The following is a 27,998-nucleotide window of genomic DNA, read 5'->3' on the forward strand; positions in this document are numbered from 1 at the left end:
GGTCTGTGAGGGGGTCTGAACAGCAGGAGCTCTTTCAGTGAGGGAGCAGCAACCCTCGCTGCTTATCTGATCACCTTCTACCCTTTGCAGTCAGCAAGAGAGAGAGGATCACTGTGACATTCCTGATCTCCTACTAAGCACTAGTAATTAATGAGATACAAAGGGCTTTATAAAATTTACAAAGGGCACAAACTCAAAACCAAAACCCACATCCAGTCCTATGTTTACAGTAAAATTATAAAATCTAGTAATAATGGTACAAACTAAACCTGGGATGAAATGCTTGCTCTGAATTTCAGTTTCTTTTATTTTCAGAATTTTCACATAAATATTTTGAATCATTTGCAGTCGCCATTATCTCAAATGCTCTGAAACAAAGAAGCTTTGATTCACATGTTATTTGAAAAAATTAATGTGCCACAAAGGCATTAGTTTTATTTTAAAGCTCTCAAAACATCATAAACTGCTTAAACTCTTAGTATCTTTGGCTTCTCCCATAACTTTCATTACAACACCTTAAAAGACATTAATTATGACTCGTTCTGTATTGCCTTTCCCATGTTTGCCATGAGGTTGTTAAATCTGATTGCTGTTTCATGGCCTTTTATTTCCTAGAATATTCTTGCAGTGGAAGAATTGTGTGGTTGGCTAGCTGTCTCTGGAATCCAGAGGCTTTTGCCTCATTTTCCCTGTCTCAAAATACAGCCCTCATCTCAGTGGCTTTGTGGTTCTGAGGAGTGAATACCTTTGCACTACTCACTGTCCAATCAGGGCCTGATGTTTGATATTTACTGGGCCATAGTGGCCACTGTAAAATTAATTGGTGAGTCAAGGTCCACATTCCAGTTCTTGACAAGAATTTTACTGTAGTTTATGCTCTTTTCACCCATCCCTGTGCTCTTCATTCCTCTGTTTCTTATATTTTGCTTTATTCTGCCCTGCCTCTTAGGTCTGTCACTGCCGACTGCTTTACCTTTGAAAATTTTGTTCCTGTGATTTTTCTCAAAGCTGAGATACTTACCTGTACACTCCCAAGTCCTTCCCTTTTGCCACATGCCACTTCCAGCTCCTTCTCTGCTTTCAGGACTCCATGTTCTTCAAGAGCTTTGTGATCAATTCTTCTTTTTTTCTTCTTCTTCTCTATTATGTAGTGGTTGCCTGCTTTTCTTCTCTGCCTGTCTTGCATCTACCTTCTCCTGTGACACCAGTTTCTTTCTTTATTTCACTCTTTTTTTTCTTTATCCAGGTGACCTCTGCCTCCAGTTCCGTGTCCAGCCACCTGATGGGTGAAAATATGTCAGTCAGGTTGACCACCAGAATTAAAGTCTGTGACCTCCCAGATGAACTGCTTGACTCAATCTAACCTTAATTATAAACATCTTTAGGATTTTGTATGTTCATGTACATTAATAACAAAAGTGTTTCAATGCTCAAAGTCTTAAAATAGTTTTGTATGTCTGGATCTTTGTGTTCCCCATACAGCCTTGGAAATAACAATACTTATGTACGTTCTGTGCTTCAACAACACCCTTCCTTTCACACCTGAAATGTGCTATGCACAATTGAGCTCAACAGCATTTTGTGAGGATGTAGAATTATGGAAAGGCATAAGCCAACTTTCCTGCATCAGGCTGAAGGGAATGGATGAATGAGATTCTCAGCTCCCCTGAAGAATGAAGCCTTGAGTATGGCAAACAGGACAGTCAGAAATGGGGTGTTTTTAGAAAACGCTGACCTGTGTGGCAGAAAGTTGTTGGTAGTGCAGGGTGTCAGTCCCATGTGTGGTGCTGGGTGGTGAGAGAAAGTGGCCAACAATTTTAAGATTGCTTCTTTGAACATGTTTGCCAGGTGTGCTGCTGGAAGGGTTTGTTCCAGATTTCCATGCCTTTGCTGTTTGGTGAGTGGCTCAAGGAAAAGCCTTGAGTGGGCAGTGGAGAGCACCCTGTGCTGCTGTGTGTGTGCCTCTGTGGCTGAACCCACCCCAGGATTTGGTTATGGTTTCTTAGCTGATACTGACTTCTCATTTACAATGTGCAAAAACCAGACTGTCTGATCTTATCACTTTAGGGTCAACCCGGCTGTCAGAAGCAGGTCACTTAAGCAGTGTAAAGAAGGCACCTGAATTTGGAGAGTGAGGCATTTCTTGTTGCACTTGTAGTCTTTGCTGTTCAGTAAGTTAGAAAAGAGAAACCAAGAGACCCCTTCCCCAAACACGCAACTATCAGAGGTAGTTTACTTTTTTTTTCTTTTCCTTTATTCTTTTCCCCAGAAAAGGCTTTTTAAGGTGCTTACTGGTTCTTAAACCTGCATTAAACTATCCATGGAATATAAAATAAACACTCAATTTAGTGTCTCTCAGAAAACACTATAAAATGTATTGGCAAATAGCTCTTAAATTGGCATCCCTACTGTGTGCAAATGGATGTCTGCTGCAGGGCAGGATGGAAGTCACTATTTTTCCTTTGACTTTGTTTTCATCTGTGCTTCTCTGCTCCTTTTTGCCAACTGGTAGTTTACTATGGAGTTTGCTAATATTCAAAACAAGAATAAAAAGCTAGCAGGAAGCTTATTAAACGGTTTTACAGAAATGTCAAGCTTAGCTCTTATGATGTCTCTACCTCTTCCTTTTAGAACCCTGCAAGCAGCTGTGTGCTTCTCCTCTTTTTTTTCCCTCCAGATTACTTGTTAACATCTGTGCTGTGCTGCAGAGGAAGTGGGAATGACAATGTCTCTGCTCAGGAAGATGAAGTAAACTTAGCATGAGCATTCTGTGATTGTGTTATGGTGACAGCTAGCATGAGGAACAGAAAGGCTGCGGAAATGTCTCTTTAAATGATCTTTAAAAATTAGAGTGTGGGTTTGTAATTGCCCTGATGAGTGTTTCATTATTATGTAAACGATTTTCAGTCCTTGGAAATTTTACTTAATATGAACTGACACTTCAGCTTGGCAGAGTGACCAGCCTGCATCATCCCTGCCTCTGAGTTTTCTGGCATTTTAGTCTGGATCTGCAAATACAGATCTGTTCATCCAAACTTATGCTTTAAACATAGGGAGAAAATTCACATTTCTCAAGGAGATACTGGGTTGTGGTGTCTGACTCTTCACCATACAGTGAACCCTTGCAAGATCTAGTCTGGAAGGGGCAGTTTAATCTGACAGGATGGGGGAAGGATGTACCCACCAGCAAAGGCTATACTGGGGACTTTTATCCTGGATGGCAGGACACCACATGTGGTAACATCATTCCATCTCCTACTCATTTAGTCAGCCAGGCTTTGGATCTGAATGTGAGGGATGGATGGATTTTTTTCTTGAGGGATTTCTGCAGTCACTAGTTCAGGATTCAGTCTGGTTCTTAAATGAACACTTGCTCTTGAGAGTAAATCTCTACTTCCTAGGTCGCCAAGACAGTTTATTTACCACCAGCACTACCACTGCCAAGTCAGAGGTTTTCTGCAGCACAGGATGAAATAGCTGAAAAGTAGGGCTGCAGAAAATAGCTTTTCAAAAGAAAAAAAGATGTGATTGTTCCAGGACTTGGAAAAAACTTCAGAGCTTTTATCTTCACCCAGGAAGGCAGGTACTGATAGTCCTGTCTGTCTTGTGTAAATTCAGTTAATGAGTCTCAGATCAGCAATTACTGGCTGTCACATCACCAACCAAAAGAAAGAGCAATAATCACTGTAAATGAAGCAAGAAGAGCAAGACTCAGATGTATGGTTATGATTTTTTATTTTCCTCACTGCAGTACAATCGGGAAACATGTTACTAGGGTGTTGAGTTCAAAAGTTCCAGGGGACATTGCATCTCTTTGATGCTTGCCTTCCTCTTACGTGCTTTAAGGATGTGGAAATAAGATAGGTCTTATGAAATGCCAGCCTACTAGTGCTTGCTTTTTTTTTTTTTTTTTTCATTTATGGCAATGCTATTTGGAAAATAGCCAGTAGTTTCTCCTTATTTTAGTTTTCCTGTTTTATAACTAAAAAAAAATTATATATATATTACCAAAGCATCCTACCTAAAAATACAATTAGATATGCTTGTTGAATATCTCAGCAACAGGAAAACCTCCTGTTGAAAGACTTGAATTTGCAGCTATTTGTACCTCTTAGTAGCTTGTCTGATTTCCAGGGAGCTGTGGCAAGGAAAAGGAATATTTAATGCCATTTAAAGCATCACTTTTCATCTGTTTCCTCTCTTAATTTGTATTATCCTGTCAGATTACTGTATGTTTGTGGTAACCAGTAGTCAATTTGTCTTGTAGTGTAATAGATGTCTGTCCGAAGGAAGAATTCCTGGGTGCTGCTATCATAAACACACCCTGGAAAAAAGGTCCAGAAAGGAACAGTCACTTGAGTTTTCTATATCCTTCATTTAAGTACTGTGACTGTTATGAGCTTCTTATGTCTTTTCACTGTTGGAACTCTAGTAATCTGTCATCAGCATAAAACATGATTAGCATCCCTAAATTCTGATTCTGGCATTTCCCACTGTAGCACTGGAGCACTTCCCAGAGTGACCAGGGTTATGACAGTGACCTGGAGGTGAGAAATTCCTTTCAACTCCTTGATGCCTGCTGCCACCGATTCCTCAGTTCCTTAGCAACGTCTCTTTTTTTTCCTAATATATATTCCTCATGATTGTTAATTCATTTCCTAATATATATTCCTCTTTTTGTTAATTAATATTATCTTTAAAGCCAGGCATAGCAGCACCATTTATTAGGAAGATTTAGGAAGACACTTGTTTTTTATTTTTTGGTTTTGGTTTTGGTGGGGGTTTTTTTGTTTTGTTTTTTTTTTTTTGGTCGCAAGACTATCTTTATCTAGAATTTGCTAGAATGTAACTGTTTGGATTGAAAAGTTCTTTGTTGCCTGTCTGACTTAGGCTAACAGTTACAAAAAAACCAACACCACTCTAGGTGTTGAACAACGGAAACTAATATACTGGTCGTAACTTAACCTGCGAGAATTGACGTAAGCCAGGGAACCTACAGAAAACCAAGTGTGTCATTGTGGAATTAAGCTGTGTATCATAACGCCTGTGCCCAGTGGGATGAATTAAATGTTGCCCCAGCAACCTTAATTCTCACATTTTCTAACTTCCCAACGCTTCTCTTTGAGATGCTAATATTAGTCTGTTAACTTTTTTTCTGTTGCTAATGTAACAGCAATAATGTGCTTGAATTTTAGAGATGGGTATGAAGGCCAGTCATTGTCGTAAACATCTTACCTAGTGAATCATGATGTTGATTCACAGTTATAGTTTATTTTTTGTTTGTATTTCAGACGTGTTTGTGACCTCTTCCCTATTGTACAAACACTGTGTGGTATGTCTGAAGTAGCTGTCAGAGCAAAAAGATTACACCTTTAATAATACTTTATGGGTAACAGATTGATCCAGTAAAAAGAAGAATGAGGAAGCAATAACAATCATTCTGAGCCCTGGTGGCAGGACACAAACTACCTGGGTGCTATTGAAACTCTTTACAGGTGATGTGGCAGAGAAGGGGTTTAAGGCAAGTTATGAAAAAGGAAATGTGCTGGCTTTGGAAAGATTTGCAGGGAGCAGGAGCTTGCAAAAGAAATAGCAAATAACCCCTTCTTCCCCCTCCCCCCAAAAAAAAAGAATGTCAGGGCTGCCTTTTTCAGCAAATGACATGGCAGTATTACCTGTGCTATTATCTGAATTAGGAGTCAGAGTAAAAGATTTTGTTTTCTTGACTGCCCCATGTTTGCTCACCAACTTGCTTCTTGTAATAGTTTTAAACAGATCTCGTTTTGATGAGTTTCACCTACTGCTAATACTGCCAAAATACATGGATCTCAACTCATTTTTTTCATGTTTGTTTCACCTTTCAGCTGGGTTCCAAAAGTCTGAGGTACTTTGGGATGGACCTTCTGCAGCATAGGCAGTGGTGGCAGGAATGATGCTTGCATCACAAAGGATGTCTTCTGTTTTTTATGCTGACTTCTGTAGAGTTACAGTCTTTACCTTCACTGGCAGGAGTCCAGAATATCCAAAAAAATAAGATACTCAACTTTTTTTGCTGTTGAAGTAAGCCTCTATGCTGTGAGGGATATTTTTTCTGGGCAGGAGACCAGAACTTTGCTGAAGAACCCCAGAATAAGCTAAGAACCAACACCTTCCTAGACTCTACTCCACCTCCCCAATAAACCTGTGCTCACCTGTTCCAGGCATGGCTGTCCTATCTTTGAGGAGCACACGTGGAAGAAAGCCCAAGGCCCACACTGGTCATTGTGTGCTGGCTCCCCTCTCTCCATCCAGGTTTAGCACACGTTTAGAGTAGGCTAACTGTGTCCATACTATGCAGCATTTCAGCGAGGGATCTGCTTGTTAACAAGGTGGTTCTAAAGCGTAACTGTTCAGGTTGGAGAGGTGGTTGGAGTTTCTTTAGTTCAAAATACCTAAAATACCAAGTGTAGTTTTATAGCTGTCCTGCCAGTCGTGTGTTTGCTCCCTGCTCTAGGGAGCTACTTCTCTTAGTTCCAGGGAGACCCAAAGCAACCTGCCACAGTCAGCAAGTAGAGGCTTTGTAGAAAAATAGGAATGAGGCAAATGGAGAAGGGTGGTAAGTCCTACTGACTGATGCAGTGAGACCTCTACCTTGAGCACCCTCTCCCAGTCATACACAGCTGGATGTGGTACTCTCAGCTATCCTTTGATAAAGATTAAAAACATGCATAGGGTCAAAGTTAAGACTTCCAGAGCCTGGTTCTGTTTTTTGTAATAGTCTGTAAACTTTGTTACACTCAAAATCTTCTTTATGGGCAAAAGAGAAGGCACATCTTATATAAATAAAACTAAAAATTTCATGTCAGTGTGACTGAAATCTTAGTCTAAACATTACTATAGGTCCAGATGTACTCATTACAGAAAATAATAAGTACTTCTGTAAAAAAAAAAAAAAATTGATAATGAGAATGCAGTTAAAGCTGTTATGTGCAGGTTTCTCAGTTTCCACCTGTTTTCTGGTAGTTTGATCCCCCTTCTTCAGGTCCTTTGTATTCTAAAGTTGATGGTTTTGTTTTGCTGGTGGCAGTGGTGGCGGTGGGCATATTATAGCAAGTAGTCAGCATCTGGGTCCTTCACTGGGTAGGATAAAATGTCATGATGATGGCTTCTTCTTCACTCACTTGGAGTTTCCTTTATGTTAGCTAATATATTTTCACACGTTTCCCTTTCTTCATTGATCTGGTATTCCACATTACACCTGATGTTACTGAATATGATGGGTTTTAAGCATTCTAGATACTATTTTTTTGTTTTCTTTGCTACCCCTAAACCCAGTTTTGTTCAGTCCCCCTGTCTACCGATCTGCATTTCTCTAACTAGCCAGTGGTGAGATGCTTATTACAGCAGTGGGATCTCTAATGTCAGGTATGTGCCCCATCTCTTAACATCCCCTCCCTGTATTCCTCTGTGCCATATCCTGGGGCTCGTCAGGGTCTCCCTGTTGTACCAGACATGTTCTTTCTCAAAAGGGAGAAGAGGGGCAGGCACTGATCTCTTCTCTGTGGTGACCAGTGACAGGACCTGAGGGAATGGCCTGAAGTTATGTCAGGGCAGGTTTAGGTTGGATATTAGAAAAAGGTTCTTCACCCAGAGGGTAGATGGGCATTGGAACAGGCTCCTCTGGTAGCGGTCACAGTACCAAGCCTGACAGAGTTCAAGAAGCGTTTGGATGATACTCTAAGGCACAAGGTGTGACTCTTGGGGGTGGTCCTGTGCAGGGCAAAGGGTTGGATTTGATGATCCTTGTGGGTCCCTTCCAACTCAGCATAATCTGTGATTCTCTGATTATATATCATTAAGTTACAGTCATAAAATCTGATAGTACTGTACAAAGACAAAGGAAATAGAGCCAATTAGCCGTATGTGCCTGGTTGATGAGAAAAATTGTTCATGCTCTACCCTACAAACCCTTTATGGTGTGGGAAGCAGGGCAGGGTTTGTGCTGCTTTCTTCAAGTGCACTTGTAACTGTAGCTTTTCTTTGGTGTCACTTTTGGATTTTAATACAGTTGCAGATATTTATTCACAGGTGGCTTCTTGGATTATGTTAATTGAAATCTGTTCAACTGCCAAAACCAATAACCTTCAGCTTTCCTTGTCAATGCCTTTGCTGCTGGATAGATGCTTTTATAGACTCATTTACAGAGGCTAATAGTGAGAAGGCTTTGTTTCATGTTTAAAATTAAGAGTTTGATTTTGATTTGGATCTGAATAAAATTCTGCTCTGCAAATCTGTTTAAGTAACATCTAATTCACATGTGGCATGGTCCTTGTCACATAGGATGCTCTGTTGCCCATTGCCAGACAGTCACATAGGGGAGACAGGACAGCTGCACGATCCACTGGTCTCAGTAGTGGTTGTGACATGGGAGCTCTTAGACTCTCTGCTCCACTACGAGCCCTCTGTGGGACTATAAAGGAAATGTTATATCTTTATTTTCTCCACCTGTGTCATAACAATTTGTATTTCAAAATGAGGCACATTTTTTAAGCATACAAATGTGTTAGTCTGCTCATTTTTCATTGCTTTTCGTATGTATCTGCTCGAATAAAAATAATCCCTGATGCCTTGTTGGTAACAGCAGTTTTATGTTTCTTAGCTTGTACAAAGAGAATTAACACTTAGAGACACAGCTTCACATCTTTGCTGCAGTTTGTTTTCCTCTGAAAATATTTCTTTTCTGAATTATTGTTGTCAGATCTTAGCAAGTAGTGGGGCTTGGGAAACAACGCATGGGGATACTGGGTCGAAGTCATTATGGCTGCTTAACTGTTTAATACATAGGAAGTAGGTGGTGGAAGTGAATATTCAATTTCATAATGCAGGGGAATCATGAGGGGAGTGTGGGAATCTCTGTAGAGATTTATGCTCCTGAAAGTGTTCATAAGACACACGGAAAAGAGGATGAAGAATAGATGTTATGATAAAGCTGGGCTTTCCAGAAGAAGAACTAGGAAAACCAGGTGAGAGCAGCAAGTGACAGACATACTTAAAAAAGCAAGCAGCTGTTCTTTTCAGTACCATGTAGTGGTACCATGGGAGTCCTTGCTGTGAAAGTTGTGAGTGCTAAAAATGTGCATGGATTCCAAAATGACTGAATAAATTTGTGGGGAAAAAGGTTCACTGATATGAAGTAAAAAGGGTAGCATTTCAGTTCAAATCCCTGTGGCAAGCTGAGAGGCCATCCTGGAGAGAATAGATGTCTCCTTTTGAATCCTGTTGGTGAGAGATCCTTGGCTAGGTGGACCTTTGATCTGAGCTGAAAGGCACACTCTGATGTTCTTCCAAAGAAAATCAATCAGCCCACGGGAGCTTACTCTCCCACCCCTTCATTTTGCTACCCTGTCCTCTAGTATCCCCTTCTTTCCTGTCACAAAGTCAAACACTTTCTTCTGAGTTACTCCTCTGCTTTTCTCATCCATACCATCAAATGTTATTTGAGATACATCCTGAAACTGTTTTTGCCAAGGTTTCTAATATTGTCTCCTTTGTTTAATATATCATCTCTCTCTCTCTCTCTCTTTTTACCTTCTGGATTCTTGGCCCTGTCTGTCCCTCAGCATCTCCTGAAAAGGATCCTCTTCATTTCCTCTCCCACTTTCTGTTAAATTTTCACATAGCTTTTGCTGGTGCCCTTCTGTTATTTCTTAATCTCTGGGTAGTCTCCTTCTATAAGGCTCCCTGTAAACAGCTATATAATTGTTTTCCTTAAAGCCTGTCATAACAGATTTTCTGTGCTTTGGTGTGTGCAGGGAGGTTGGCAGTGGTTAATTTCCCAGCTGTCCACCAGTGTTTTCCATGTTTTTTGAGCACTCATGGCTTTGTGGATGTGGTTCTGCTGCCTTCAGGCTGAATGTGCCATGCAAACACTTGGGACAAGAGCAGCCTTTTAGTGTGTTTGAGCAAGGCACTAGAACTCCGTGTGTGGGACATCTGGGTGTATCACAGACAGGCAGTAACTAGGATAGAGCCTGACATTTATTCATGCTGATGAACTGCTGTCTTGTGTTATGAAAGCGACTGTCTTTCATTCAGACAATTTATAGACAGAATGCTGGTATATTCAGCCTTTAAAACATACCACTGGAGCAAACATTAATAAGGACGTCAAACTTTTATTCTGCTTTGGTTAAATTAAGAAAAAAGATGCTTTGAAAGTTTACATTGGATATCTTCTCACTTCAGGGTGTAAGTGGACCTTCAAGAGGAAAGCCATCAAAGGCTGGTAAAGCTGGATCTAAAAAACGGGTAAGATCCACGAGTCTTAAAAAATGTTTTTTCCTTCTTTAGCTTGAGGTGCAAAATAGATTCAGTCTCAACAATGGCTTTTTTTATGGAATTGGTAAAATACCAATTGACTTAGCAGTAAGGGGTTGCTCTGGCTTTCCACTGAGCAGCAAATTACGCTAGCGAGTTATAATGAAAATGTTGGCTAAAACAAAGGCACAATTCAAGGAAAATGCAATATGAAAATATTAAAGCAACATGTTTGGGGTGTAAATTCCAAAATATAAACTGACTCAGGCAGTGAGAAAACTGCCTGCTCAGTTTAGAAAATTCAAAATACAGTCCATATTCACTTAAAGTAGCAATACAAGCATTAGAGAAAATAGCATTAACTTTTTTGACTGAAAGCCTCATGATAATGTCTTTACTCTTGGGCAAATAAATGCTTAGAATACCCTGATTTAATCTACCTTTCTCTTATTTAGCTCCATTGTCATGGATGGGAGAGAGAGTCTACATGCCTTTAAACAAGCATATTGATAAACAACTTTTCACTTTCTTGGGACAAATCCCAGTCTTGCTAAATGTTCCTCTTTTGACCCTTTACAAAGGAGAAGTAATTTACTTTTTAAATGAAAATCATATATAAAAATGTTAAGCCCACAATACTTTTTATCTGATTCACTAGGGAAAACAGCCACTGAACTAACTGGCATTAAATTGTGTGTGATGAATGTCCTGCAAGCAGGTGTTCACGTGGGAAGCATTAAATCACAAACAATTGTTCTGCCGTCATTTTCTGTTTTGTATCAGAGCGCCTGACCTTCCCTACAGCTTGCTCATTTCAACTCCCTTGGGGAAAAAGAGTAACACTGCAGCCTGTTACTTCCCCTGGACGCCTGGCATATACAGAATTCTCTCTTACTTTCAGCCACTGCACATTTTGTCAGAGCTCTGTGCTTTTTACCATCATAGTGCTCTGCAGATAGCAAAGCTTTGCTGAGTCCGGTTTCTGTACCTGCAACCAGACTCCACTTGTGCCTTGGACTCACCCACAGCTCTGTATGGCCAGAAAATTTAGCCTTATGGCTATGAAGTTGAGGCCTGAGAGAACTGTATTTAAAAGAATGATTGATTTATTTTAAATCAACTCATTACATGGTTTGAGTGGAGGGAGAAATTTTGCCTGGAGCAGTTAAGCACTTTAATCAGCAGCTTTGTGTTCTGACAGTTTTTCTGTAAGGACTATTAATTGAAATTCATTCCTGCAGTGATTCATTTTTCCTTTAATGGTATCATATCATGCCATCAACCCAAGGCTAGCCCAAGGAGGTCAGCAGTCTGTTTTGGGAGAATGCAAATCCATTGGCCTTTACAAGAAATTCGTTAACATTCCTCCGGGAGCCACATCCCTGCAGCTTTGTATTTTGAACTTTTTTCTAAGAATAGCTTATAGGATAACACATCAGGAGTAATTGCAGGTCCTTGACTTGTGCTTTTGAGACCTTTTAAGTATGGATCTTTTGGGTATTATATGGTCAAAAGAAACAGAATTGCCACGTTTTAAACTGAGGTTGAAGTGGAATTACTTGAGTTTTGTCACTGTTGTTACTCCAGTTTTATTACAGGGCAGGACCTATCTTCAGAAAGCAGGTCTTCCAGCTTACTGAACTCTTGCTGTCAAGTGTAGCCATTCAAAAAACTTCAAATTTTGTCCTGCTGTTTGAGTTTTTCTGCTCTGCTCAAAATGGGGATAGGTGGGGGAATGTTGTTTTTATCTTCTTGCTCCATGTCTGAAGAAGTGCTGCTTTGGGAGGGAGAGAAACAATCACAGTCTTGTTGCACTAATGAACTTTTCTTTCCTGTGCAAGGATGAAGATGCCTCCCCTGAAGCAGGAGATGCTCTTGGAGACTTGGCAAGGGCTCTTGTCAAATCCCCAGATCAACTGGAGCTGACTGAAACTGTGAGTAAAACAATACCTGTATCAACATAAGATGTGTACAAAGCTCCATAAGCTGAAGCCTACCCATTGGTTTTGGAGGAAATCCTGCAAGAGTAAAACTCCAATACTTGCTGAAGTAGAGTGTCTGCAGCACAAACTGAAATGGCTTTCAGCAGGAAAACAGAGAGCATGTGCTTTGAAACACAGTTCTGGGCTTAAGACAGTGTGACTGCCTAGAGCTGATCCAAAAGGGGAATGGAGCTGGGGCATCACTCAGTTAAGAAGGATCCCAGAGCCAACCCTGAGCTTTTCAGATGCCTCTGTGCAATACAGGGAAGTGTCCTAAAATTTTACGGCCATTTTTTCCCAACTGGGTTCAGTAGGATTGCAGTCAGTCACTCTTCCAGCTGCAGTTGTTTCTCTCTTCCCACTGCCTTATAAAAATCTAACATTGCTCCCTCCGAGCCCTCCAAGTAGCTCTTATAGGGAAGTTTTATGCATTTCCTCCAATGCAGGTAGTAAAAACAGTTACCAGCAGTAGTGTTTTTTGTTCATAGTGGTCAATCCTAAAAGCACTGCCTCTGAGCTTACTGTTTAGTTTTGAACCGTGTAAGCTTGAAGACACAACTTGTCTGTTTTGCTCCATAGAATGCAGCTAGCATTTTTTAGGTGCTACCATATCTTAGATAAGAATTACCATCAAGAAAGCCCATTGAAAGACTGCAGAAAGTGGGATGACTGTTCTGGATTCCACGCTGAGCCAGCCTGGCCCCAAGCATTGTTCTCGTGGAGGCATCAGCTGCACATGGACTATCTGCAGTGAACTGAACATCATAGAACTAAGCATAAACATGGTGATTTTTGTTGCTGCTTGTTGTATTAATAGTGAAGTTTTATTTACAATACCATTTTTTTCCATTCCAAAGGAATTAAAACAGGAAATTACACGCACCTTGACAGCTGATAATCCCCAAGCTCCCCAGAATATTGTCAGATTCAGCTTTAAAGTAAGTGTGGCATGACCCGTAAAACTGAAATGAGATTTTTTGCAATTAATTGGTTTTGTGTTTTCCTTTGATATATAACCAGGTAAATTTTCTGTTAATGCAGCTTCATCTTTTTACGTATTTGCTGCCAATGGTTCCCAGAGGGTTTTTGCAGAGGGTAAAAGTCTAAAAGCATTGATGCATTTATTTAGAAGTAGGATATTGCAATTACAGAAAAAGAACTGGCAGTGGATGTAATTAATGCAGCTAATCTCAGGTGGTAATTTTTCCCATTCTGTGGTGGTTAGAGGTTTTTCAGTCTGTAGGACAGTTATGCCTCAGTATCTATCCACACATAAAGATTCAGTTGTTTGAATTATAGGAGAGCTCAGAAATGTGTTTTTTGAACTCACTGACAATCTTTATTCATGATGAGTAGGAGTGAGCAGAGGAGGGTGCATCAGTTGGCCAGAAAACATCTAAGAGTCACACCTTCACAGCTGTGTGTGCAGGGCATATGCTGCATTCCCTTGGAGCAGCCTTCTCCTGTGTGTACAGCCAGCAGCTGCAGAGAAGCTGCATGGGAAGAGCAGAATGATGGCTTTGCATGGGAAGAGTGGAATGATGGCTTTGCCTCCCACTCCTCACTTGGAAGGGTTGCATGCCCTCAAAGGAAGGGCACAGGGACAGCTCCGCCAACTCTAGCATTGGATTATCCCAAATTTAAGGCAGGTGTCGTGATTTAATCCCAGCTGGCCCCACACAGCCACTCACTCACTCTCTCCTGGTGGGATCGGGGAGAGAATCAGAGGAGTAAAAGTGAGAAAACTTGTGGGTTGAGATAATGACAGTTTAATAGGGAAAGCAAAAGCTGTGCAAAACAAGGAATTAATCCACTATTTCCGTGGGCAGGCAGCTGTTCAGCAATCCCCAGGAAAACAGGGCTCTGTGTCTCTTAATGGTTACTTGGGAAGACAAACATCATCATTCCAAATGTCGCCCTTTCCTTCTTCTTCCCATAGCTTTATATGCTGAGCATGACACCATAAGATATGGAATATATCTGTGGTCAGTTGGGGTCGATTGTCCCATCTCTGTCCCCTCCCAACCTCTCGTGCCCCTCCAGCCTCCTCACTGCTGGAGTGTTGAACAGAAAAGGTCTTGACTCTGTGTAAGCACCACTCAGCAATACCTAAAACATCCCTGTGTTATCAACACTGTTTCCAGCACAAATCCAAATCACAGCCCAGTAGTTGCTACTGTGAAGAAAATTATCCCTGGCAAAACCAGCACCTAAGGGAACAGACAATCAGGTAAAATATTCCTGGGTCTGTTTCATTTCTGTGCTACTGTACTTTTTTGACCAGCCATTGCATGAGTTCACCAGAGAAAGGAAATCAGTCTTGTGGAAGCAAATAAGGTCACCTTCTTTTCTATTTGGAGCTGACGTTTTCCATATTTATGGTATATAGGCAGGTGATCAATGATCCATATCTTCAAATCCTCCACGATGATGGAAGTGGGCTTGGTGCTATGCTGTGATTGGTGCAGTAAACAGTATTTTTAAGAAGAAACTATTAAAGCATCTGTGGTTTGTGGTGTCTTCTGATTGCTTTCCAGTGCAGCTCAAAATCTAAATTGTATAGACTGAGCTGTTCTTTACTCTTACTGTGAAGATGGTGAGGCACTGGAACAGGTTGCCCAGAGAAATTGTGGATTTCTCAACCTTGGGAGTGTTCAAAGCCAGGTTGAGTGGGGCTTTGAGCAACTTAGTCTAATGGAAGGTGTCCCTGCCCATGGCAGGGAGGTAGGAACTGATGATCTTTAAGATCCCTTGCAACCTAAACCATTCTATGATTCTGTGATTTTGCTGGGTTTTTCCTTTTTGTAGGAACGAGAATACAAGCTAGTAGACTACCTGGATCAAACAGCCATTCACTTCTCTTTGAATGGAAACCTGATACCTAAAGATTCAGATGAAGGCAGACGACAGAGTATCAGATCAAACATTGAAGCAGGTAGGTTTGTTTTCTGAAATCACAATAATTTTCAGATAGGCATTGGTTCCACTTACTCAACATGATGGAATGATCATGATTCATTACCATTGAGTTAAACAGCTCCTAGTTTGGCTTGCATCGTTGTTGGGAATCAAAATCAGAAGTACTGTAGTTTCATTCTAGTAATAACATTGTCACCTTTTGTGGCTTTGAGCAAACAATCACCCTCCAAATTGGGAATTTGTTACTGTGTTGTCTAATGAGACAGCATTAGAAAAGGATGCATCTGTATATTAATGCTTCAGAAGACAGAGGATCTGCAGAATATGGTAGAATATGTCCTATTATTCTGGGCTTATTCACTTATCCTTTCTGTCATCAGAAAAGTCTCCTGTTGAGACTCCTGCTGAAACATCTGAACAGGCAGAGATTAAAGATGAAGAACAGACAGGAGATACTGAGGTAATTCTGCACAGTCAGCTGAGACATGTCCATTTTATTTTTTAGTGTTAGATTTGAAACTGTGCTATTATAAAATGGGTTTGCTGAGAAGCTTCTGTGATTGATTCTTTTATATCTGAGATGTCTCTGCTGCAGGTGACAACCTGCAGAAAACAGCTGGAGTCCTGCTGCCATTTTTCAGTTGCAGAAGTTGTGTTGGGGGATCACATCTGATCTGTCTTTATCTAGATGTTATATCAAGATGCAGTGTAAATTGATGGGATCTGGAATCTTCCTGACAATATGTCTACTGGTGAAAAACAAAATGTGTAGGGGTGGAAGCAGCACGCATAACTAAATTAAATGAACAGTGACCTGATTTAAAGACAGTTGGCTGATAGGAAAGGAGTAGCCTTTGAGAAGCTTGTTTTTATCTACACAGTGTCAGATCTTGGAATCAAATTCAGACTAGTTTTAGATGAAGCTCACTGTCTAGCAAAGAAAGGAAAACACAGGGTAGCTGAACTCTTATGGAATCTTTTGGCCCCTGAGTCCATTTTACCAAAGGCAGTTGTGCTATGTTATCTCTTTCATGGTTTTGTTTTCAAGAAACTTCAATTCCTGGATTTCTATATTCCCATTTAGATATCATTTCAGAATCTCCTCACTCTGATTGCTGGAAGTTTCCTAATTTACGTCTTAAATATTGAATCCAGCAGTCTGAGAAGAAGGAAAGGGGTTCTGTTTCTTTCAAGGTGGAGTCACTGCTGTGTTTTCTTGCAGGCTGCAGGAGAGGGAGAGGGAGGAGAAGAAGAGGAAGCAGCTGAGGAAGTAGCTGAGGCAGCTGAGGCAACAGAGGCAGTCGAGGCAGCAGAGGCAGAAGAGCCTCCTCCAAAAGCACCTGAGAAGAAGCTTCCAAACCAGTTCAACTTCATTGAGAGAGCTTCAACGACGCCCTTCAACCCTCTGCGGGTATGCTGCCATTCCTTCAGCGACTCGGAGGATCTTTGCTTTGGGAGGGCATGTGTTTGTGTCATATCCTGTGATCTCTGTAGATACTATTAGGAAAAAAAGTACAGTGTTTTACTGTTGTAAAACATTTGGGAAGGGGAAAATGGTGACAGAAGATGTCTTGCCTCATGGACTCTTGGACAGCCTACACCAGAACGTTTTGGTGCTGTTGTAAATCCTTAAGCCTCTACTTGGATATAGTATTTTTCATGTTTATTTTCTCATCTGAAAAAGTACGGAGCGATGGCTAGGACAGTAGCTGAGGACTTCTAATGCATGAAAGCATTTCCTGTTTGGTACTCAGCCCTTTTATGATCTCTTACTTCAATTCTTACTAGTGTAACGGGGGTATTAATGCCCTTATATTAAAAGGACAAATGTATTTGTGCTTGTATTAAGCATCGGTATTGCAGTAACAAACCCATGTATGATAAATCTTTATTGCTGCTACATGGTACATCTCCCTCCCACTCTGTGCATGCAGTTTCCAATCACTACAGACTCAAACCCTTATATTCCTTCCCTAAGCTTTTTGCTGAGCCCACAGCCATTCCCTTTGAGTGTGTTGTCATGCAACCTCCTGATTGAGCAATCCCGGTGATGTTGGCCCCCAGGTGAGTGCTCAAAAAGGAGGTTTCTACATTAGAGATAGAAGTTTCAGAGAGACAATTCTCTTGCTTTCCTTACTACCCTACAATCAGAGTATATGCAGCTTCCCCAGAGAGCCAGCCTGACTTCTTACAGCCTTTACAGGTACCTTTACATCTGATAGACTTGGAGGGAAATAAGAGTAACTGTGCTGCTGGAGCTACCATCTCCTAGAAGGAATACCCTCTCTGCCCACCGGTAGAGACAGAGGATCTCGAGAGAGTTTATCTCACAGTGGGGTGCTTACTATGGAGTTTGAGCTAAGATTTCTGCATCTTTCAAAAATCCCAGTGGAGGCCATGGAATTAATTATTTTATGTTCCCAGTCTGCATACTCTCTTCCCATTGATTTTATTGGAAGAGGCTTGTGTGCCTCTGTGTGATTCTGCCTCTGAAAGCAGAAAATAGACCTTAAATAGCTGTGAAGTACTGCTGTGTGCTGTACAGGATGTACAGTTTCCACCTCTGAGACTTCTTTGTTTCAGAGGTCAGTGAAGTGCTACAGGCAGCTTCTTAAAAATGTTCTGACACAACAATTTTTCGAAAGAAGATGCTGTTCCATTAAATGAAAGTTTTACAGAATTGTATTAATTCGTTTCAGAATGTTCATGTAAGGATGATAAAAGTCCTATATCAGTAGCATCAGATGAATTGTTTATAAGTTTCATTCGGTTCAACTCCTTTGTTTGTCTGTTCTATCCAACTGGCTGTTTAAAATATAGGACAAAACTTTTCAAATGTGGTAGGAAGTTATAACTGATACTGTAATTAATGTCAGAATTTTTCAAATGGTAGACATAAAACAAACCATTTGAACTCCTTCAAAATTAAATACTGAAATTGAATATTTAGGTATGTGGGGAAAAAATCAGGAGGTCTCGAGAACCTTCTTTTGGTCCAAAAGAAAATCTGTTTGTTGTTGCATGATCACCAGGAGTGTTGTGCAGTGTTCTAGGAGTCCTTTGTCTGTCAAATTAATCATGCAGACTGTTTCCACAACTGGACTGTGTCACTGCAGAGGGTTTCAATGCCAAGATTACTCTTCCTTTTGCTTTTCTTTTTTTTTAGGAAAAAGGATGTCAGACGGAGCCTATACCTTCTCTAAATTTCTCAACCACTATTCGCCAGGTATATACATATAAATATACATACTCTTTACCTTTAAAGTTTTTTAGAGTATATTTAGGAAACTGAGATATGAGAAAGTTAAAAACAAATTATTGTGTTTGCATTTCTTGCAGTGGAATGAATTCCCATGCATGGGCTTTGGTCTCTGGTTTGTATCTGAGGACACCCATTTTCTGCCTAATGGGTGAACTTGCTCACAGTTTTTATTTCTAAGGTTAAGTGTCTCAGTTTAGCTGCTTTTAATTGGTTCATTTTTTGCCAGGCACCCTGAGCAGTCTGCTTTAGAGACTCTTAAATGAGTGGAAATGGGGAAATCACAGCGTGAGAATGGTTTTGGACTCAGCAAGAAGTGGGCTGCAGCTTGCAGGGCACTGGCTCCTCTAGGGACACAGCTCCCTTTGGAGTGGGAACTGTCCTGTTGCTGAAGATCTTCCATCACTGTGTGGTGAGCAAGCTGGTTATTTAGGAGGATCTAGGGTTCAGCATTCAATACCTAGTCAGCTGCTGGACACCTCCATCACCTGAAGCCACTCGATGCAGGCTTGATGGGGTCTCAAATTACAGGAACGAAGCAATGAAAAAGCATTTAGGACATGTCTGCATGCTAGCTCCACTTTGAACACATTGTTTAGAGAGTGGAGACCTCTGAAGATTTTGTACAACTGGAAATTTATGAAAGTTCATGGAGTTTTTGGGAGTATTTTTAAGAATTTGACATATGTAGCGCTTAGGTTTTTACTTTTTCTAAGTTTACCTGTATACAAAAGCAGGTTTCTCAAGCCTGAAGATGAACACAATCAGAACTACAGCAAAATAAACATGGAAGATCAACCTATTGCAAGAAACTTAGCTCTGTTTTATTGTAGTGGGAATGTTCCTATATATTAATGATGAAAAACTGTACAGATTTCCTCCATCCCTTAAAATAATGTAAAAGAAAATATTTTGGATGGAATTTTACACATGAAATATGCTACAGCATTCACTGGAGAGGGAATCCAACCAATTCTGCTGGTCAATTCCCAGATATTTGCAAAATGTATTTGTGTTTGTCACTGATAGGAATATTGTTTCAAACCAGTGTATCAGACTGGTGTTGAAAATATTGTTTTGTTACCAGTGTATCACAGGAACACCCAAGGAGAAACTATAAAGCAGTGGCAGCAACTTAAATGTTGTTATAGGAAAGTGATAGGAAGGGGAGTGAAGGTGTCTCTGTCAGGTTGATAGATGTGACCCAGTCTGTTCCTGAACCTGAAATCACAGAGTACTTGGCCTGAGATCTTCCCTCCCTCCAGCTGGAGTTTTCTTCCATTTTTTTCTGGCAGTAAGATGACCTGAGACTTGGAACAGAGATCTACAGATAATCAGGCTGTGGCTAAGATTTTGCATGAAATGTTTGAAAGCTGAGAGAAAAAGTTTTCCATTTCTTTCTTTTTATTCAACTGAAATTTTCAGTTGATCTAAAATAATATATTTACATAAACTCTTTTCCCCTCCCCCCCGGTTCTTTTTCCTTCATGTTCTTTCTTCTCACATTTTCCTATCCCAAACTTTTCTCTTCTACTCCTTCTCATACTTGTTGCATCTTTGTCCTTTCCTTGATATGTGGAACATCTTTCCATTTAATTTCTACCTGCAAATTTACAACACAATGAAGTTTTTTTACTAAAGGTTTCTGCTACTTTTCTTTATTCCAATGTTCTAGTCTGTATTATCTGTTTGAATCATACTCCCTCTCCCAACTGATGTGTCAGATTGCCTTTTGTTTTTGTCCTGAAAGTAATAAACCTGCTTCAGATAGGGTACTAGCACTTCAATAATAATGAATAATTCTTAAGTAGAAAAATTACTTTTGAAATCTGCTCAAGTAAGACATTTGTGGCATGTGGCTCAGCAGAAGATGTAAAACTGCTCTTGGTTTGCATCATATGCTGCAGAGTTGGAATCCAAGATTTAAATTGTGTTAAGCAGCTACAATTTAATTTTCCAACACCACATGAGAAATGTCATAAATCAGATGTTTAATGCTTGTTTCCTATTAAACACTGGTAAATTAGCCAAACACAAAGTCCTACAAAATAGATACACAGTCAAAGCAGTAAATAGAGTATTGGAGAAAGGAAATTATTAAAAATGCAATAAAGTGTTCTTAAAACATAACACATACCCCATTGTGCTTTAAAAAGCCTGGACTTCAACCCTTCACTTTTTGTACAAAAAGGCAGATGTTCAGCTAATTCCAGCAGCAGTGTTACTGTGGTGATGACTACATATTTTTGGGATGGTGTAGATGACTGCTCTCAGGAGTATTGATCAGGTTGTGATAAATCCTGCCTCTGTCTGTCTCTCAGTGGGACATCTATGATGCCTATGTGGAGGAACTTCAGAGAATGGAAAAGGCAAAAGAGAAAGAAAAATCAAAACCTCAGGCAGTAAAGAAAGAAGAAGAGAAGAGAGGTTTAAGAAAGTTATCCCATGTGGAGGTACAGGTATGTTTCATAATGCTGGAAGAAGGCTGCTTGAAGTGGTGCTGGCTACGTCCGCAGTGCAAGTCAGGGGAAAGCAAGTCATGCTGGCAGTGTAGCCAGTTGTCTCAGCTGGCAAGTAACAACCTTAAGAAATGCAAATATTACTTTTTGCTAGGAATTGTATTTTCTACAAAAAAATCCTGTTTTATACAGCAAAACAGGATTTATGTTTTGCAGTATAAAGCAGGATTTCAATTTTGTGTGATCTTACTTTCAAACCCGATTTCCAAGTGAGCTATATTGCTTTCTTTTGTGCAGTATGTTTGTGTCTCATTTTTTATTATTATGTGAGGGATAAAAGAACAAAATAAGTAGATATAGTGTGTGACTTTTCCATTGCAAGGGAGGCACTGGTTTTACATAAAATGTTTCAACTAGAAGGCAGAGAAATTTAGGACTATTTCAAAATACTGTACTGTAGTAAACTGCTTTTCACTATTTCTTAATTTTAATTATAATTTTATAGAATTACAATTTATACATTTTCTGATTGTAGATACATAAATGATATATAATGTATAATTTACATAAAAGCTAATGATAGTTAATCGAAATAGAAGACTAAATACTTAAAATTGAATAATGATTCCGTGAGACTTGACAAAATTTGGGGGGGGATTTTTGATGTCTCATTTATTCATTTAATTGGAAAGTGACAGAAGTGCTTTGGGTTCTATGCCATGGTCAGTAATTACACACCACCCTGTTACCTCAGGTAGGGTGATGTGACCACCCCAAGAGAAGGTCAGTCACTCCAAGTCCTGTGAAGTAGCACAGTGAATGCAAGGGCTGCTGGACTGGAGAACCTCCCTCAGCCTGATTTCTCAGACTAGCAGGTATCTTAATGCCTGCCATACTCCAAGCTGATGCTGTAACCTTGCTGTGAGGGTGATACTGCCTCCTAATCCAGGCTCCTCTGGAGCAAACAGGAGTAGCCTGGGAGTGCCTTGTGGGCATGACACAATTCATTCCACTCAAGTGACAGTATCCCCATCTTAAAAATATCATCCCACTTTAAGCACTGAGGATACACTATGGCAACCCTGCAAGATTTTCTTCATGCTCCAGAATGTTTTCAAGGGATTCAGGAAGTTTCTGTTAGGGTTTAACAGAGTCTGATCTGTACAGAATTGTGGGTGGTTCTTTTCTCTCCAGTCTAAGTTAAACCATTTGGAAGGAAAACTGAAATAATTTCTATGATGAGTGGAGCAAAGTACACTGAGAACTGTAATACAGAATCATGGCAGTTAGTTCTTAATTTGCCCCTGAAATAGGTGTAGATATATCAATATATGTAGTCTCTCTCTCTCTATATATATATATATCTATCTATATATATCTCCATGTAATGAGAGCTGATTTCTGAAACAGGCTTTATCCCTTTCATACCATATGGCTGATACAACTGCAGAGGATTTGGCTGTCTTAGACACCCCACAGCACTGTGCCAGCATAAACCTTACAGTATAAACAGACCATGTTCTGATAGGTTTCTTCCTGTGAATTGTGCCATGGAAATTCAAAGTCCTTTCAAAAGCTAGTAAACCTTTCACCTGAGTATGTTTTGGAGAATTAAGCCTGAAGTCAACACTACAATTATAGGCTTAAAGGGTGGACTGCTAAAAACTGATGATGAAAATAAAGTAAATATTCTACCAGTGAAACCATACTGTAAAAAACCTGCTGCACACTCCACTGATGACAGTGGGATATAAGAATCCAGTAATTCATGATTTGTTCCTTTAGTGCTTTGCTTTTCACTCTTAACACTTTGCAGAGGGCTTGCAGGAAAGACAGAAAGTCAAATGAAAGGAAAGCTTCATTATGCAGAGCCAGTGTCCCAGACTGAGGTCCTCTGTGAGGCTGGTGGGTCAACTTTAGGTGCATGAAAGACCCGCTAAATTTTCCACTAATTAACTGGGAAAATGCAACCCCAAGTATTCCAAGGCTCAAATCAGACTTACAACAGTTGTTGTGTCTGTTCATGTATAGGTCTATGCAAATTAAAGGTTGATGGCATCAGAATCTGTATTTCTGATCTCAAGTCACAGGTGGAGAAATGGGTTTTGTGGAACTCCTAACTCACAGGTTACATACCTTGCACCATACCTATTGAAACAGAGCTTTCCCAGCTGAACACTTTCTGAGGATAAACTGTGTTTGATCATTGCTGAAGGGAACTGTGGAACATCAGACAGGAGTTGTGGCTGATCTGGATCAAGGATGCAATGGCAAGAATCAAAAGTTACTGTGAAATCTACTGAGTTAGCAACAAATTCAACCCAAAGGAAAGAAGAAGAGAAAATGAGTGGTTCTTACCACAGATGGATGCCTGATGGAATCTTTTGCTATAGTAGGAGGCCATGAAAGAGAAGATCCAAGAACTAGAGCCACAGCTGGAAATGATGTAGCGGTTAGATGAAGATTTGAAAAGGTAACGGATCAAAAGAGAGAGAAAACGGTTCTGGTACTGAGTAATAGGTCAAGAGAACACATGACTGGGAGAGGAAAGATGTGATCTGTGAAAGAACATGGTCAAAAGCAAAAGAGAGGAGGAGAGGGAGGGGAGGGGAGGGGAGAGGAGGGAAGCCTTGACAGTTAAGCAGAAGCTTCTCACTAGGGGAAAAGAAGTGGAATGAAGCTATGCATCATAGAGAAGCTGGAAGATCATGGTTTTGCAAAACAGAAGAGAGAGGCAGCCAACAGGAAAAGGAATGGAGGTAACCAAGGATACCAGCAGAAAAAAGGATGAGAATGATATAAAGAAGATATGAGTGAATAAAAGTTGGAATAACAGAAAGTATTTGACTGGAGATTGTGATGAAGGACTCTTCGAAATCTCTCAGTGTGCCTGGATCTAGGGAAGAAAGGGTGTGCTACATCTGAGGGCAGTGATGCAGCATTTGAAACTTTTCCTCAGTTTTCAGTAAAGGCAGTACACTGAACATGGAGAACACAGAATATCAAAGAGGAACTATATGAAATTTTCTGAGCTGAAAATATCTGGAAGCAAAGATAACTAGGCAGAAATATTGTCCTGTTCTTACTGTTCCTAAGCCATCTGCTTATGGTGGATGTCTGATGGAAGCTGTTGCTATGATAAGAGGCCGTAGGGGAGGATACTTGATGATCTTAAAGGTCTTTTCCGATCTAAATGATTCTATGATTCTACAATCCTGACCCAGAGATATGCTGGGTCTGATCCAGTACAACCCTCCTCATGTTGTTGCATGAAGTTGGAAATTACAGTATCTGAGGTAGAAACAAAATGCAAAGACCTTCATGCAGTTGATGCAGGCTTGCTCCTCTGACCCTGAGCTGGCAAGGCATGAAATCACAAGTCTAATAGTAAGGTTTTTTAATGAATCTGTGCAAAGAGGGTTGGAGCTATGTAACTAGAGTATCACAAAGACATGTTGTATATAAGAGGGGTAAAAATGATTCCATTAATTTGACCTCTAACAGTACATGAGGCAAGAGAATTAATAGGCAGGAAAAGAATACAGAACTGGGAGTATACATGAAATGAAGTAAAATACCACATGTTTACCAAAGGTAGGCTGTGTCCAAATAATCTCACCTCTTTCTTTGATGAAAGGCAAATTGTGTCTTCCCTTAATGAGGAAAGTAGAGTACTGGTAATCTATCTGCAATTCTGCAAAGCTATTGATATGGTGCGGTCAGGCAATTGTTAGACATACCAGAAAAGTTGTTATTAGTACAAATTGGGAGGGACTGATGGAGAGGGAGACTGCATTTTAAAGTATCAAAACAGTCTTTGGTAAGGTGAGGGCTTACAGATTGTAATGATAGGGAGAAACATGAGTGTGTTGGTTGGAGAGTTGTGATGTGGCTACGAGAGACAAGTATATTGCTGGAATATACTCTGTGATGGATAGCAGAGAAGCTGTTTATGCTAGGTAAGGGGTGATACATTTTCAGGAATAGTACAGGGATATGTGATTTTAATTACCCTTTTCAAAGATGATAGATTGCAAACCTGCACAGATACAGAAAAGACTATAAGAAATGGAAAGCTTAAATACATGATACTAAAAAATCTTAGCATATTTATCTGTTAATGCAAAGGTGGAGAAGGAATCTGAGTTAGATAACAGAGAGGGAGAATTACCAAGGCAGAGGATAGTGTCAACAGAAATATAGATGGATGTGAACCAGTAAGGAATATGTTAAAGCTGGAACTTACTGTGCTGGAATGATCTCTAATCTCCTCTGGAACAGAAGTGATTGATCATTGTCCTAAGAAGTCCAAACAAAATTTATATTTAACAGAGGAATGTGCATTTCTGAATCATGTGGGGTCCTGTCTGACTTGTCTATCTCACTGTAGCATGACCCCTTTCTGAGATATGCATGGTGAGGCAGCCCAGAGGGTCAGAGTTATCATTTGGCAGCCCTTGGAAACCACTAGTATTTTTTACATAACAGTTGAAATTAGAATGCAATTACTTTCACATTATTCTTCACTTGTTCCTGGTCATCTGTAGGACTGGATGAGTTATTACTGACTCCCTTGTCTTCGATTTGCTGTTAATAGTGTATCAGAATTAAAAGCGAGGAGTGAAAATGATCAGATAAGTACAGTTTTGGAAATTAATAACTAGCTGACACAATTCAACCTGGGGAGCTTTATTTGGGATTTACAGTGGGTGTTTGCAGTGCATGGAGGTGTTGGCTGGGCAACAGATGACAACAGCCCTGTACTGTGCTTCTTTCTTTGCAAGCCAGGGGCTCCTCTAATCGCAGTATGTGTATTGCTAGAGGTATGAGTAGTTACTACAGTGATTTTAGGGTAGGGTTTGTCTTCTGGATATGCAGTTACACACCAGCAGAAGCTTTTTCTTGTGCTTCAGGTTGCAGGAGTTACACATTGCAACTGGCCAGCTGCTGAGAGGCAAATATGAAGACATTAGTGTTAAAGAATTGCAGAGCAAGACCAAGACATTGCTTTTCAAATTATTAGCCCATTATCCATCTTACATATGGTTCAATTAACATTATTGCTGTTCTAAAAATAACTTACAAACAGAAATAAACAAAACAAATTTATTATCCTGTGAGCTCTCATTGCATTTGATTAGCTGGCCCAGAAATGGCCTTAAGCAGAAAAGTGAGTTTCAAACAGAAATTAAAAAAAAAAAAAAGATAAATTAAGCCTAGCACTTCCTCTGAAGATTTATTTCAGTAGCATACAGAATAAATAAAACCTGAAATAGGACAGGATACAATGACAAAATGACTTACACCGATCCAGTTTAATGCCAAAAATGTAGTTAGTCATGGCTGTATTGCTAACAACACAGCTACCTAACAGAAAAGCTGACTTAAAGCTTTTTTGATTCATCTGGAAAGTTTCCTGCATTGCAGAAAAAAAACCCAAACAATTGAATAATACATTGTTTCTGCATTTACTGAGTTTTTCTTCTTCTTTTTTTTTCTCAATTTAAAGCCTACTTTCCACTGACCAAGAAAACCCCCAAAACTATGGAATCATAGTTATCATGGAATCATGTTATCATAGATTCATAGAATATTACAACTCCCCTGCCATAGGCAGGGACACCTTCCACTAGACCAGGTTGCTCAGAGCCTCATCCAACCTGACCTTGAACACTTCCAGGACAGGGATGCCCACAACCTGTGCCAGTGTCTCACCACCCTCACAGTAAAGAATTTCTTCCTAATATTTAATCTAAACCTACTCTCTTTCAGTTTAAAACAGGTGTTCCTCATCTATCTCTAGACCTGATAAAGAGTCCCACCATGTATTTCCTGTAGGCCCCCTTTTGGTACTGGGAGGTGCCATAAGGTCTCCCTAAAGCCTTCTCTTCTCCAGGCTGAACATCCCTAATTCTCTCAGCCTTTCTCCATGGGAGAGGTACTCCAGCCCTCTGATTGTCTTCATGGACTCTGCTGGACTCACTCCAGCAGGTCCATGTCCTTCCTGCACTGGGACCCCAGAACTGGATGCAGTGCTCCAGGTGGGGTCTCACCAGAAGAGCAGCAGGGCAGAATCCCCTCCTTTGCCCTGCTGCCCACGCTGCCTTGGATGCAGCACAGGACAGGATTGGCTTTCTGGGCTGGGAGTGCACATGGCCACATCATATTCAGATTTTCATCCATCGTTACCCTCAAATCCTTCTACTCAGAGCTGCTCTCAATCCATTCATCATCCAGCCTGTATCCATGTTTGAGATTCCCCCAGCTCAGGTGCAGGACCTTGCACTTGGCCTTGTTTAACTTCATGGGGTTCTCGCAGACCCACTTCTCAAGCCTGTCCAAGTCCCTCCCATGTGTTGACCACACCACATGGCTTAGTGTCGTCATAGATGAGGCAGGATCCAGCATTCATCTTTGAGTAAACTTTATCTTATGGTCTTCAGTCCAGAATGTTGTCTCAGGTTGGAAAGTCAGAATGCCTGCAGTGCAAGTTTCCTTGGATGTGTAAGAGCCCGAGAACCACAATCCTGCTCACGTCTGCGCGGTATAGCACTACCCTTCTTCCCCAGCCCCTTGCAGTAGCAGGTGCTTGTTCAAACAGAAGAGAAATGTTGTCCTGCATCACTGGTTAATGGAAGCAAATAAACATGATGAACCAGCAGGACTCCAGGGGACCTGTTCTCTATAGCTTTACAGAGTTGGAGAGAAAATTGTTTGTTGCACTTCTCTTTTTCTAAATTGTATTGTAACCTTTTCAACATTTAGCCTCTATCAATTAAGGTTACTGATATGGTTTGAAGCTGGCTCCCTGCCAAATCTCGAAACCTTACCACCAGAAGTGTCCCCCCCCCAAACCTCAGGGAGAAGAGGGAGAAAAACAACCAACTAAGAAAACCCGAAATGAGAGAGACAGCTAAAGTGATATATATAAATATATTTACACTTATGTTACAATTGAAATATATATACAATTTAAAATATGTACAATTTCACAAGGGAAGGGGAAGGGGGAAGGGAAAGGGAACAAAACCAAAATTATATATATATATATATATATATATATATATATATATATATATATAT

The 27,998-nt window shown here is 40.3% G+C and overlaps 1 protein-coding gene across 4 annotated transcripts in view; it reads left to right on the forward strand.

Moving 5' to 3' along the window:
- DNAI1 (dynein axonemal intermediate chain 1) overlaps window positions 1-27,998 on the forward strand; it is a 142,086-nt gene that overhangs the window by 2,065 nt on the left and 112,023 nt on the right. For all 4 annotated transcript variants that reach the window (XM_027665390.1, XM_027665388.1, XM_027665389.1 and 1 more), the window contains exons 2-9: window positions 10,225-10,287; window positions 12,138-12,230; window positions 13,136-13,216; window positions 15,087-15,213; window positions 15,578-15,657; window positions 16,420-16,608; window positions 18,364-18,423; window positions 20,778-20,915. In XM_027665390.1, the coding sequence (XP_027521191.1) occupies window positions 10,225-10,287; window positions 12,138-12,230; window positions 13,136-13,216; window positions 15,087-15,213; window positions 15,578-15,657; window positions 16,420-16,608; window positions 18,364-18,423; window positions 20,778-20,915 (831 nt within the window). The remainder of the gene's footprint in view (window positions 1-10,224; window positions 10,288-12,137; window positions 12,231-13,135; window positions 13,217-15,086; window positions 15,214-15,577; window positions 15,658-16,419; window positions 16,609-18,363; window positions 18,424-20,777; window positions 20,916-27,998) is intronic.

This window comes from Corapipo altera, unplaced genomic scaffold (genome assembly GCF_003945725.1).
Source record: "Corapipo altera isolate COAL_440 unplaced genomic scaffold, ASM394572v1 61045, whole genome shotgun sequence".
In the NCBI taxonomy this organism is placed as follows: Eukaryota; Metazoa; Chordata; class Aves; order Passeriformes; family Pipridae; genus Corapipo; species Corapipo altera.